At 37.5% G+C, this 14,626-nt stretch overlaps 1 protein-coding gene across 2 annotated transcripts in view; it reads left to right on the forward strand.

Annotated features, from left to right (window-relative positions):
• rgs7a (regulator of G protein signaling 7a) overlaps nucleotides 1–14,626 on the forward strand; it is a 78,533-nt gene that overhangs the window by 2,309 nt on the left and 61,598 nt on the right. For both annotated transcript variants that reach the window (XM_073826938.1, XM_073826939.1), the window contains exons 2-3: nucleotides 2,424–2,641; nucleotides 3,321–3,443. In XM_073826938.1, coding sequence (XP_073683039.1) covers nucleotides 3,366–3,443 — 78 coding nt within the window. In that variant the 5' untranslated portion in view covers nucleotides 2,424–2,641; nucleotides 3,321–3,365. The remainder of the gene's footprint in view (nucleotides 1–2,423; nucleotides 2,642–3,320; nucleotides 3,444–14,626) is intronic.

Consider the following 14,626-nt stretch of genomic DNA (forward strand, 5'->3'; position numbering starts at 1 on the left):
TGTAGTAATGCAGTGTCCAGTCAGGTTCAAAATTTGGCATGTGGGAAGCCAATGGCTCTGAGAGTCCTCCACGAAAAAAAATCATGAGGCACGTCTCATCCATCGACGACAGATTTGCCAATTCAATGAAGTCCATAACAAAATCCTCGATTGTCCGCTCACCCTGCTTGAGCAGCATGATCTGTACCATGGGGTTCGTGCTGGAACCGGATGACACCATACTCACTGCTGGATCCTTGTAGCGGCGAAGTCTTCTGTCACAAGGAGGGTCAGAGACATTCGGATCCATTTGCAGCATTTTATTGATACAAACAAACACAAAGGGTCAAGCAGAAATCGTGGTCAAAAAACAGGCAGAAAGGTCAGGGCTGGCAGCGAGAATCAAAACACGGGGAGTAGTCCAGGAATCAAACACAGGGAAAACAAACACGGAAAGAAACGCTCGGAAATACAGACCATACGGAACAATAAGACTTCGCAGAGTGGCTGTGTGTGTGAGAAGCTTAAATGCAGTCAGTGTGATGAGGTGCAGCTGTGAGCGGTAATCAGTAAAGTGAGAGCAGGTGAATGCAGTGATTAGTGCAGTGGCTTGTGGGGAATGAAGTCCATGAAGTGTGGTGCAAGAGTTCATGATGACAGGATAGACCAGATACGTGACATCGTCACACCACAGAGAAATGTGCTATTAACCACCCAGTCAAATTTGAATGATTAAAAAAACGGAAATTAGTAGTATAGAGTCTTTTTGCGATGCTTCATCAATCGGCCATATTGGCGGCACTGAAAACAATGCCACTGAATTGAATGAAACTTGCATATTTTGCTGAATATTGCTGCTGAAATAAGTAAATTATTGTCATGTTTTGGGCTGTACTAATTGGTTGGACCGGGAAAAACATTTGGAGTACTATAGACTGCCAAAAGTTTGAACGAATGAAGGAGAAGAGTACAAAAACTGAGGAATTTGAAAAAAACTGAGGAAAAGGCATTTGTGGTTGGCCAAACTCTACCAGGGCAAGAATCTTGACAACATTCGTGTTTGTTCTTATTATTTCTGGTCAGGTAAGTGAAATATTAGGCTAATATCTAAACTAATACTGCTTGTATTAACTTTAGTTTGTCAAAATATTGCACCCTTTCCTGCTTACTAAGTCCTTTTCTATATGATTTAGCAGCTTCCACAATTTTTTTTTCCATCGTTTAGACAGCATAAATTTACAAGAACAATGTATTCAGTAGTACCATGCAATCTATGCTGTTGCTTACGTCCAATTATCAACAATATGGCCGCACATCCGGGTAACTGACCAAATCATGACATAAGTGCAAACCTCTATTCTCTGCTCTTAAACGCTGGGGGTGTGTCTGCTGTCTGCACTAAAAGCATGCCCACTCGTAGGAAGGCTGCCACTTCTCTCAACTGTCAAATACTGCTGAAGGAGGCTGAGCTGTTTTTAAATTATATGCATTTATGTGACGAATGCATAGCTTGCTAGCAAACTGTTGGCTGTAGTAGCCAAAGGTAATGACAGTATCTCACGATTGAGCGGACGAACCACTGATGCTAATGCGCTCTATAATAGACGGTTTTCACAACACATCATCAATAGGCCATACTGGCAGCAATGAATGTAAACTATGCCACTGAGCCAACGAAACGTGCATATTTTGCAGAATATTGCTGCCGAAAATGGTCAATTATTGTCATGTTTTGTGCTGTACTAATTGGTTGGACTGGGAAAAACATCTTTAGTATAGACTGCCAAAAGTTATAAGAAATCAAGTGCAAAAAAAGTGTCTGAGGAACAAAAGGCATTTGTGGTTGGCCAAACTGAACCAGGATTTCTAGAGCAAGAATCTTGACAGCATTTGTGTTTGTTTGTTATGATATTTTTCTTGCACAACCTATTCAGTAGTACATTAACCACGCAATCCACGCTGTTGTTTACATTCGAGCATCACCAATATGGCTGTGCATCCGGGTAACTGACCAAATCATGACGTAAGTGCAAACCCTCTATACGCTCTGTTATTATAGAGATATGTGAGGGCCCATGCTCAATGGCTCCATTGTGTCATAGATTTCAGGGCTTCACAAAAAATCCTAAACACAAAAATGGTGAAAAACTGTTTAACGGTCCACAATTCAGTACTACATAGTTCACAGTCTATGTAATGTGTTTTCAGCAATACATTTCTAACATCTATAATGTGTTTAGAAACAATTGAATTGCCTTTACGCAGACTTTAAATGTATATAAAATAATGTTAATGTTTTAATTAACACAATTTAATAATCAAATCGTATGCCTTATTAGTACTATTGACTTGAGTGACATAATTAAAAATCATTAAACTATTTATTTACAAAGGAAAAAAATCCAAATCCCTCGAAGAAAAGCACTCCCTCCTCTTTTGTGTAGACTCCAGGATTGGTTCAAGGTTGGATGCGCGTGCCCTTGTCGCTGGCGCGTGCCCCGTCCTTCAGCAGAATCCCTACCCGCGATAACGCGTCAGCATCAAGCAAAGGATCACTAATATTTCCAATGAATGATACGTCTGATAGCTGACGAACTGGACGAGCTTGATCCACTCTGGCAAAGCGGATCCAAATATCAGGGGGAGACGGGGCGTGTTTGAGGTAAGAGTGAACAGAAGTGATGCTTTATGATTGTGTTGTGCATTTTATTGGTGATGCCAGGTTTCTAAGGACTCGTGCAAGGGCTGCAGTTCCGCCTGAGGAGCTGTCTGTGGTTCTGAAAGGATCGGGTGTCTGTGCAAGACTGTGCATTTTTGGTTACACGAAAATTAGCTTCCTGCTCCCGTTTCTGGCGGGTTGAAGCGAGATAAGACAGCGAATCTCGCTTGACACATCATAAAGCGTTCGCATGCATGACATACGGGTGCAGCGCGAGGTGGAACAGTGTTTGCATTTAATTGGCTGTCCCACCGATATTACAAAACTGAGAAGTGTGTCTGATCTGTGATCTGCTGTCATCAGATTTTCAGCGTTTAATTAATAATCGGATCCTTTTAACCTTGAGAAGAAAATCCTCAACCACCAGCTCATAACTGATTTTAAAACAGCCACATATGATTGTAATCCAAATGATAGCCATGCATTTTGGTTTTCACTCAAATGTCGTTGGTAAAGCATGGTTGTAATTACAAATGACACAGTCAGGTGGGGATTAACATTTCTGCAGTGCTGTAGCATCATAAATACTTTGATTTGTATCCAATGCAAGTTTGAATGTTTTAAGCAAGCAGGTGTATCACATTTTGTGTGTTCGTGTGTATGCCTTAATTCTCCTTATCAGGTGTATATATCCACTGGAGTAGCTGTTTTGCAGAGTTTTTGAACCATGGCGAAGAACAACAGCCTCAATTCAAACAGCAACGGAGAGACGGACGACTCACCAAACATGCTGGTTTACAGAAAGGTAGGACTTTTTTTTTAAATAATTATTTGGATGTTTAATAGTATGAGCTTTGTTTTAAGTGCAGTTTGGGGACTAACTATGTGTAAGACATGCGAAAGTGGTGTTAAGTGACTTGGGGGGCTATTTATCACACTTTCTAGTTTATGTTGGACAGTCAGTTTATGCATAAACATGCATCTTGCAGTCCTGGCTACAAAAAGCTATTAAAAATTTCAACTATTAAAAAAAAAAGAAAGATTTAGTCTATCACACATTGACCTTTTGTGGCTATATGGGGTAAGTTGTCACGATGGGAATCTGCTATAAAATGCCATGTTTAATTTAAAGGTCCACTGAAGTGCTTTGAAACATGCAGCGTTATTCTATGTGTTGACGCATTTTCAACTGAAACAGGAAAACAGGGCAGGATATATCAATCAGTACCACCCCCATTTTTTTAATAGCCAATGGCGTTTCATTTATATCACAGCTTGGACCAGAGCCGCATTTGACAGCGTATGACAGCCACAATATCATTATCGCTATAAAATATAGCTTTCTGTGTAGAATTCAAATTTGTCAGACATGTTTTGTCGTCTGTGCTGACTTGTTGAAACCAGACTTATTTTGCCCCAATGGAAAGCATATTTAAACTGTCTGAATCATTCCCTATACCCTATATCAGTGGTTCTCAAAGTGTGTTACTCAGGCTTCCTCTAGTGGTACGCAGAGGAATCACTAAACTAAATATAAATTAATGTTAAAACACAATACATTCAAATGTAATATTTGAGTAAAGTTTTTTTTTTTTTACATTTAAGTACTGTACAGTTTTTATTTAACTTTTAGCTATAACACATTTTAATTTAATCATTATTGCATTTTTTTATTTTCCTTTGACATTGTATTTACAATGTTAAAGTGGCTGACAACAATAAATACTCTTATTAATTAATAAAACTGCCTTGTTTTCTAACTGCACAGAGCTGAATAGTTAGGCCTACAAACTTGGAGAGGTGGTTTTTGGTATAAAATTTTGCGAACCACTGCCCTATATAATGCAATATGTGCCATTCCCCATACATTCTGTGAACAAGTGACCAATTTTAGCCACAGTTTCAGAGTGTATTTATAGTGTAGGGGGCGGGATGCTCTAGATTCTAGAGAGCATTTGATTGGACAGAAAGTTTGATGAAAAGCTGAAGTGCAGGATGCTGTCATCAAAACCGTTGATCCATATCGGCGAAAGTTACAGACTGTAAGTTTTAAATGCTTATATCTTCTAAATGCGAATTTTGTCATTGTTTTGGAGCACACTAGCTTACAGATAACCTTAAGGCTAACATATTTCATGGGGACTTTAACAGTTTTACGTTGTGTCTATGAGTATCTCTGTAGGGCAAAACTCATGTTCTGAAAAAGGAGAGGTGGACATCAAAACTTTCTTGACCTTTTTTACTCTCCATCTTTCTGATGAGTGGTAATTTGCTCATTATGGCTTGAGTCAAAGTCATTTGTATTGCTGATTGGGAACTAAAGTCTGTCATTGTGGCTGAGAGCCACTAATGTCACCACTCACCCTATGGAGACTCAGAAAAAGGAACATGAATTTTTCACGAAGCCATTATCACATATTTAAAGACTTGTGTGGCAAATTACAGTTTCAATCATGGTCAGTCGTCGTATCATTAATTAGTGGCCTGCTTAAATGAGCTCTGATAATGAATCAGGTATTTGAGTGCTTCTCTGTGATGAATTCATAATTTTAGTTTTTATGCCGACAGTAGGACTGGGCGATCTATTGAATATTTATGATGTATTTGGGGTGATTTCGCCTAATCAACATTGTGATAATGCATGTTTTTTACATGTAGTGTTAACATTTACATGTTTTTATGAATTAATTCATATTTAGAGATTTGTGTAGAAAGATGTGTCAGATGGTGAAATTATGACATCTACCAACAGTAGAAGGCCATGTTAACCAGCCAAACCTTGACCCAACCCTCTGATACAGCAAAGACTTGCGACCCAAACCCCTTTGCGACTAGTATGTCTTCTGTCCTGTACCAGCTTGCCCTCCCGTCTCTCTTAAGCTTGTTCAATTTCAATCTGTTCCCTCAGGTGCGGCTGAAACATGTTGTCAGAATGTGGCAGTCAGATATAGTTTGGAGACAGTGAATCATTCATCTATCAGAGGCTGCAGCATCTTCCTGCAGGACTCTATTTTTTTCTTCCTTCTTTCAATTCATTTCCTTCACCCTTCAGTTGATTTTCACATTTCCTCCATGCTGCTTCAGTCCTATTAGGTGTGCTGTGCCGTGGAGGTGCGGGAAGGAAAGGTGCTCTGCAGTCAGAGATACTGTGGCGCTTCTCTCCACATCACAAGACATTAACTCACCCAGTTAAGAACTAATAACTACTGGCCAGCCCCTTATCAAAGGCTTTTCTCAAAGATCTCAAAGAGCTGAATAGATGTATGAAGGACCTTAGGCAGAACGGGGCCACTTTTCCCGAAAACATCGCAACTGTAAGTGGATTGTAAAAACGGCCGTGCAAATCATCGTGGAATTACGGACTGTTTCCCAATAGCATTGTAAATCAAGTAGTTCTTGAAAATCTTAGATTTACAAGTCCTCGGGAGTAACTGTAAAGAGGCAGACTTATGCAGATCAAAATTATAGATTTTATCTTTATTATGCCAAAAATTATTAGGATCTTAAGTAGAGATGATGTTCCATGAAGATATTTTGTAAATTTACTACCGTAAATATATCAAAACGTAATTTTTGATTAGTAATTTGCATTGCAAGACCTTCATTTGGACAACTTTAAAGGTGATTTTCTCAATATTTAGATTTTTTTTTTTTGCACCAAATTTTCAAGTAGTTGTATTTCGGTCAAATATTGTCCTATCCTAAAAGACCATACATCAATGGAAAGCTTATTTATATATTAATGTTCAAAAAATTGAACCTTATGACTGGGTTTGCGGTCTAGGGTTACATATATGTATGTACACATACTGTATATGAATTCAAAGACACTATGTCAAGAACAAAAGACGATTTTTAAGTAGCATGTGAACCACTTTCTAACATGATGTACTTATTTGCTCATTATTTATTTAGCAGCAATGCTCCGCTGTTGCCATGTGCTCTATAAAAAATGATAAATATAACAGAATAAAAATAGTACACCTACAAAATTACAGTAGCAAATAAAACACCAATAAAAAAGCACTCACTGAATTGATCATAAATGGTTGAGAGTATATAATATACTGTAAGTGTATTGTGTTACCATAGGAGTATGGTGCATTAATTTGTTCCAATTCAGTGTGAACAGATGGAATTTCTAGGCTTGGTTGCCCACTCACGAGTTTGTATTTCTTTGGAAGAAGAGAGAAATACTGTATAATGAGGAATTTGGTGTAAAATTGGCTTGGAAATGTTAAATCATAAAGTGCACTCTGTGTGACCGAGAGCGGCCACCGATAATCAAGCAAAAGTTGTAGCTGCTGTTGCATGCATGCCAATAAACTCCAACTGTAAGACTGTTGAACTGTAGGAGTGTAATTCTCAGTAGTCTACTTGATTAATTCCTCAGCTGATGATAAATTCTCATTAGTTTTCTACTTGAAGTTGAAAGTGTAGAATATTATCAACCAAGATGCCAGCTAGACATTTGTTCCCAGATTAAAAATTGACTTTCAATAAGCTTTCTAACCACATTTTAATTTGTTTGCAATGCATTGCACCAGTGTTGTAGTCGAGTCACCAACTGTCGAGTCCGAGTCGAGTCTCGAGTCCCAGTGTTCGAGTCCGAGTCCAAGTCCGAGTCACCAAAGAAGAGTCCGAGTCGAGTCCAAGTCGAGTCACCATTACCAGAGTTCGAGTCCGAGTCGAGTCTCGAGTCCCGTATTCGAGTCTACATGTCTTCAGTTGTGGCACGATTATATTTATTTAATAGTTTAAATATTTTTTTTTTATATATTTCTAATATATAAGTAACATTAAATTATTAGTTTACCTCAAAATGAAAATTTCCTAATAATTTACCCACCCTGATGAGGAAACAAGAACAACCAACTGACTTGGCATTGAAGTCCATTAAGAAAACATCCTGAAATGATTTTCTTTAAGAAAACAATTTATTTTCCACTGAAGAAAAAAAAAGATCCTGGATGGCAGTGGGAGGAGTACATGATAAGGAAATTTCCATTTTTGTGTGAACTAATCCTTTAACACTGTATTACAGAAATACACTCAGCGAAAAAAAGAAACCTGCATTTTGCAGGACACTGTATTTTAAAGATACTTAAAACGTAAAAATCAATACGATATGCAGAGAGAGAGAGAGAGAGAGATTGTGTGTGTGACCGAATTATTTAACGTGTGTGTGTGTGTGTGTGTGTGTGTGTGTGTGTGTGTGTGTGTGTGTGTGTGTGTGTGTGTGTGACGGCAAGCGACTGGTCAGAAAGCAACGTGTAACGTCTCACATGTTTCTTGTCGACACCACAGGATTTTAAGAGTCAAAATTGCAAAAAAATGTTTAATCTGACACAGTGACTATCGCAACAGACAAATATCGCAAAAATCTGATCTGGCACAGTGACTAGTAACGTTAAGTTATCAACAGACAAAAAAAATGCTGTAATCTGAACCAGACATACATTAACCCTAGCTTCTTCTGTTTGTTATCATATATGCATTAGTCAATAATATTTTTTTTGAAAAAAGCTAACGTTAGGCAATGGAAAGCATTTTGCTTATGTTTCTGGGTGCATCCGTGACAGGTGTCTGTTCAAGTTTGAGGATGTCCCGGTCTTTTCCTCAATTGTGCGATTACACACACAACATAGCGCTGCTCTTTCCAGCATTAGAAGCAAAATTCGCGTAGGCGAACTTCACGATCCGGGGCACGTCTTTCTGCATTTTACAAATGTGAACATTTAGCCCACGAATCATGCATCATGCATTGCACGAGCGTAAAAGTGAGTGACGTCAGTGAGTGTGTTGTCAAGCAAAGAGAGCGAGAGGTAGCAGTGTCTGTGAAGGGAGATCGCGGCCGGTCTTGGGCACGAAACAGGAAAAGTGTAACACCTTATATAATTTTTTTATAACATATTTAGTCAAAAACAAAGTGATGAATGCTCAAGTCCGATTGTATATATCCTCGAGTCCGAGTCCAAGTACGAGTCATCAATCCACGAGTCCAAGTCGAGTCACAAGTCCAGAGAGTGGATTCTCGAGTCGGACTCGAGTCCAAAGAATAGTGACTCGAGTCGGACTCGAGTCCGAGTCCAGGACTCGAGTACTCCATCACTGCATTGCACAACATGATCCGTCAACATTATAAAGTAGTAAAAGTCACAGGACCTAAACCTGAACCTTGTGGGACTCCCTAGTAATCATGCAATATTTTTCAATTTTAGTGTGACTTAATGAAAAAATCAGCAATGCTAACTGGAGGGAAAACATTGACACTCTAATTCATTCAGCAACGTTTTTATACTTAATTTCAAGTTTTTACCTTATATCTTCAAACACACAATTCCTTACTCAGCACCTAACACAATGGTGTAATTAAATAACAATATTGCTCGTAGATGATGGCAGTTTTACCTAACTTGGTGTTTTGTAGCATAGGCCTGTACATTCTTGAGCTGTCCTGCTCAATCCGTACTGTGAGGGAGAGACAGACTGAGAAATAGACAGATACAAAGACAGAGAGACGGCGGAGACAGAATACTAAATCGAGAAGTGTACCTGGTGTCTGCTACATAGTGTCCAAAAGTGCTGGAAAAAGAGATGAGTCACATGTCCCTCAAGTACAGTCATCAGCTTGTTAGCCACACAGTTCTACACAAAGCTGCTGTCTTCACACTGTATTCCTCATAAAGTGTAACTGTGAAAACATTGATTTGTATGTCTGTTGACCAACCATTAGTACAGTTTTTGAAACTGAAGATAAATAGTTGAAAATAGACATAGGAGTAGGAATAGTATTTTTTTCACGTAAAAGGTGTTTACATATAGAGAGAAAATAATGAATTTATAAAATGACCCCATTCAAAAGTTTACACCCCCTTCATTCTTAATACTGTGTTGTTACCTGAATGATCCACAGCTGTGTTTTTTTGACTCCCTCACTTGTCCTGAACAGTTAAACTGCCCGCTATTCTTTGGAAAAATACTTCAGGTTCCACAAATCTTTGGTTTTTCACCAATTTTTGTATATTATCTGAAGCCTTTCCAACAATGACTGTATGATTTTAAAAGCAATCTTTTCACACTGAGGACAACTGAAGGACTCATGCAACTATTACAGAAGAGTCAAATTTCATTGGCTTCAAATTTTGAATTTGAAGATCAGGGTAAATTTAACTTATTTTGTCTTCTAGGAAATATCTAACTATCTTCTGTAGCTTCTGAAGGGCATAACTAAAAAACAAACAAACAAAAAATAGGATATTTAGGCAAAATAAGAAAAATGTACACATCTCCATTCTGTTCAAAAGTTTTCACCCCAGTCTCTTAATGTATGGTTTTTCCTTCCGGTGCATCAATGAGCATTTGAACCTTTTGTAATAGTTATATAAGTCCCTTAGTTGTAATCAGTGTAATAAGATGGATCTCAAAATCATACAGTTATTGTTGGAAAGGGTTCAAATGCACGGAAATGCTGGAAAACCAAAGAATTTGTGGAACCTGAAGGATTTTTCTGAAGAACAGAAGGTAGTTTAACTGTTCAGGACAAACAAGGGACTCATGAACAACTATCACTAAACACAGCTGTGGATCATTCAGGTAAGAACACAGTATTAAGAATCAAGGGTATGTAATCTTTTGAACAGGGTCATTCTTATAAATTCAACTATTATTTTCCCTTGTGGACTATATGCAAACATCTTTTATGTAAAATATCTTATTCAGGTCAGTACTAAATAAACAATAACAAGCATTTTATATGATCTCTCTTATTTTGGTAAAATAATGAACATTTTGCAGATTCTGAAAGGAGGATGTAAAATTTTGACCTTAACTGTATAGTGGACTTTAATGGGAGCCAACAGGTTGAAGGTCCAAACTGCAGTTTCAATGCAGCTTTAAAGGGCTCTACACGATCCCAGCCGAGGAATAAGCCCTTATGTAGTGAAATGAACAGTCATTTTGTAAAAAAAATTTAACATTTATAAACTAACCACAAATGCTCGTCTGCACTAGCTCAACTTTATGCATTACATAGTCACATTGGAAAGGTTACGTGTGGCGTAGGCAGAAGTACCGACCCAGTGTTTACGAAGCAAACATGCAAAAAAAAAAAAAAGACGAAGAACAAAGCACGTATGTCCTTTCCAACGTATGTAAAAATGTATAAAATCTCAGTTAGGAAATGAAAAGAGTCATTTCATTCATGTTTCAGAAATATGTAGCCTAAGTATACTGTGTAATAGTTGTCAAGGACTTTTTAAAAGTTAATCCAAAATGTTCCATGGGAAAAACAATTGACAAGCATACTCATAGCTAAATATATTTTGACACACACACACACCCAGGCAAATGTATAGGCCTGTAAAAAACACACACATACATATTGAGGTTCTCCTAAGGCACTTAAAGTATTGTTTATAGCCCGAGGGCGGCATAAATTTCTAGGGATAAAAGAAGCTCAGAAATGGCAGTTTACTTCTGAAGTAGCTTTAGACTTTCTAGCTATCACACTTTGTTGAAAATGCTCAGTCACACAAACTGCTGCTGGTGGATATAAAAACCTCTTTTAGCTGATGGAGACACCAATCTGTTCCAACATGACCATCTCCACTTCTGCCTTCTTCTCATGCATAATTCAAATCCAGACCAGCATGCCTCTTTTTTTATATCACTCTGTACACCCTATGTTGAGTGACTACTACAGTATCTTGGCCAAACTCTGCACCGAACAGCTAAATTTTTTATGCGGGGCTCCATACAGTATGAGAAAACAGGGTTGGCTTAATCGAGTGTTGAATGGCTTGTCTTTTCTAATCCCTTCTTCTTGATTTGAGGAGTGCACATCCTTCATTGGTGGTCCGTGACCCTGAGTGGAGTTGCCATCGGTGACAGACTATTATGACTCATCGTGTGCTATCTTAACGCTCTGCGTACGCCTGTCTTCCGGCTGTTACGTCAGTATGGTTTTGAGAGTGGTAACATATGTGCTGTTAGCGGGGGTTGTAGTGGGGAATGAGATAGAAATGTCTCTTGGATGAATTTTTAGACTCAAACCATGTTCCGTGACTGACACTTAAGCGGATGTGCCATCTCTTATCACACTTAACATCATATGGCGTTTTGACTGTTCTAGGTCTTTGTTGGTGCTTTATGTACTATGTGTGTGTGTTTGTTTGACGCTCTCATGTGTGCAGTATTTATGCATTAAAAACATTCACGACCTTTCAAAAGTTTGGGGTTGTTAAGATTTAGTGTTTTTAGGCTGTATGTATTTGACCAAAAATACAGTAAAAATGTATTATTGTCAAATATTATTCGATTTAAAAATTTGTTTTCTGTATTTATATATTTTAAAGCAAAATTTACAGTATACCTGTGATGGCAAAGCTGGATTTTTAGCAGCCATTACTTCAGTCTTCAGTGAACTTCAGAAATCATTCTAACATGCTTTTTCGGTTCTCAAGAAATATTTCTTATTTTTATGAATGTTGAAAACTGTTTTGTTTTATATTTCTGTGGAAACTGTAGTACATTTCTTTCCAGATTTTTTGGTAGAAAGATCAAGAGAGCAGCATTTATTCAAATTGAAATCTTTTGAAACATCATACAGGGTTTACTGCCACTTTTGATCAGTTAAATTTGTCCTTGTAGAGAAAAAGTCAAATAAAAAAATTTACTGGCCAAAATTTTTGAATGGTGGTAAATGCATAATTTTTGAATTATTATTTATTTATTTTTTTTGCATTGTAAAAGCAATGAAATAGACTATTGTCAAGGATATATTCATATTTCTTTTGCTCTCATCTATTCAAGAATTTGTTCTTCAGCCATATCAATCAAGTTTTACAACAGACTAGTAGACTGCAAGATTGACTTATCTGTAATATTCTTAGCAGTGGTGCTTTAAAGGGAATGAATGTAGAGATGCAACTTTTCACAGAGCGTTGTGCCAAATGCAGTGAATCACTGACGACAGTTAACTCTGTCTGAGAAGTTGCATCTTATGTTTAATTTAATTAACTTTAAAGCCCTGCCACTACAACCATTACAGCACCACTTTTCCAATAACTCGACCACTTTTAATAAATTTTAAGACAATTACTGTCAGTCTTCAATTGTTTGCTGTGAGTGATGTTTCTCTTATTTTATATCCAGCAATAAAAGATTGTAGATTTAGCCTATATATTTGTTTTATAGTTGTCAATAACTCTATTGATTGACTGAGTGTTCTGTGATTAAGTCTGTGCTGTTGATTACTTGTTACACATTCCAGCTAGTGATTTAGACAACCAGCCTGAATAGTTGATAATTGACATCCCTACTGAGTACCTGTTGTCTATAAAGATACAAAGAAACACTGTAAAAAGTTTTCACCAGTTTCATCTCAAAAACTTGTTCATCTGCTGCCTTAAAATTTTAAGTTAAACTAACTTAAAGGTCATTTTTATTCATTTTATTGTAGTGAGTTGAAATGACTTGTAGTTTTAAGTTGATTTAACTTAAAATATTAAGGCAGCTGCTAATCTTAAGTTTTTAAGTTGAAACTGGGGAAAACTTTTTACAGTGAATACATGTGAGACCCTGGACCACAAAACCAGTCATAAGGGTATTTTTTTTTACCTGAAAGTGGAATAAATGTGTTTTCCATTGATGTATGGTTTGTTAAGATAGGACAATATTTGTCTGAGATACAACTATTTGAAAATCTGGAATCTGAGGTTGCAAAAAAATCAAAATACTGAGAAAATTGCCTTTAAAGTTGTCCAAATGAAGTTCTTAGCAATGCATATTACTAATAAAAAATTAGGTTTGGATTAGAGCCCGACCGATTTATCGGCAGGCTGATATTAGGCATTTTCCAAACTATCGGTATCGGCATTTATAATGGACGATAAATTAATATTTCAACAATAAAATAAAAATAGACGAAACACCCTTCAACCATGTCATGAGTGTTGGCGTTGTATAGTTTGTCCACCAAAGGGCACTCTACACCGTCCCTGTTGGCAACACTCGTGTATAACGTGCCACACATCCTGCAACCTGCTGATCCAGCCAGAATCGGGCAGAGAGAACCAGTTATCTGCGAGTGAGATCATCGGTGAAGTGTGTTCATGGTAGGGTTGGGAATCGAAAATCGATTCCGATTCTGAAATCGGATGCTTGTTATAAAATTAAAATTTCGATTCCTCTTATCCTGGGTGCAATTTTTCATCTAGTGATCTGCCAGGACCTTCCGCGCGTGCAATCTGCCAGGACCTTATGTGGTAATGTAAACATCCATCTACAAGATGGATCGCGCAAAGTGCTCAAAAGTGTGGCTACGCTTTATAAAAACCGAAGACAAAGCTACCGCTGCACGCAAACTTCATCTTAGAGATATGCAAGGGACGGATGTTTTAGTCCCGCGCCCGCCCGCTCCAAAAGGAATATATGTTATTTCGTCCCGCAAAAGCCCACATAAAAGTAACTTATACCCCTGCGGGAATACAGGTATCTACTTCATCTCTTGGCTGCATGAAACAAACCCTCCCGTTAATGTAAAGGCAAAGATGATCAGAGTAATAGTAACAAACTCGTGCGTGCCTAATGTATTCATTCTTGTATATTGGAGTCGTACATTAGGCACGCATAAGTCCGCTGTTGATTCACAAACTATTCATGATTTTGGGGCTCTGATCCATATTTGCGCGAAATTTCAAAATATTTGCATAGTTTTCAAAATGAATGTCCTTTGAGTGTTTTATAATGAATGCTTACCCATAGAGGTGGATCTTGTAAGGGTCAATGGTGATGTATTTGCTGTATTTTTCATTTATATGTTTATTTTATAATAAATACAAACGATAGATATTCAGTCACTTAAGAAAGAGTACTCTGAAATTGTAAAGAATGTCTAAATTAAATAATTTAGGAGATTTAAGTCTGTATATGTATATACATGTTAAAAAGTTTTTAAATTCAAAAGTATAGCTTTGATTTAAAGTT

This window comes from Garra rufa, chromosome 21 (genome assembly GCF_049309525.1).
Source record: "Garra rufa chromosome 21, GarRuf1.0, whole genome shotgun sequence".
Taxonomy (NCBI): Eukaryota; Metazoa; Chordata; class Actinopteri; order Cypriniformes; family Cyprinidae; genus Garra; species Garra rufa.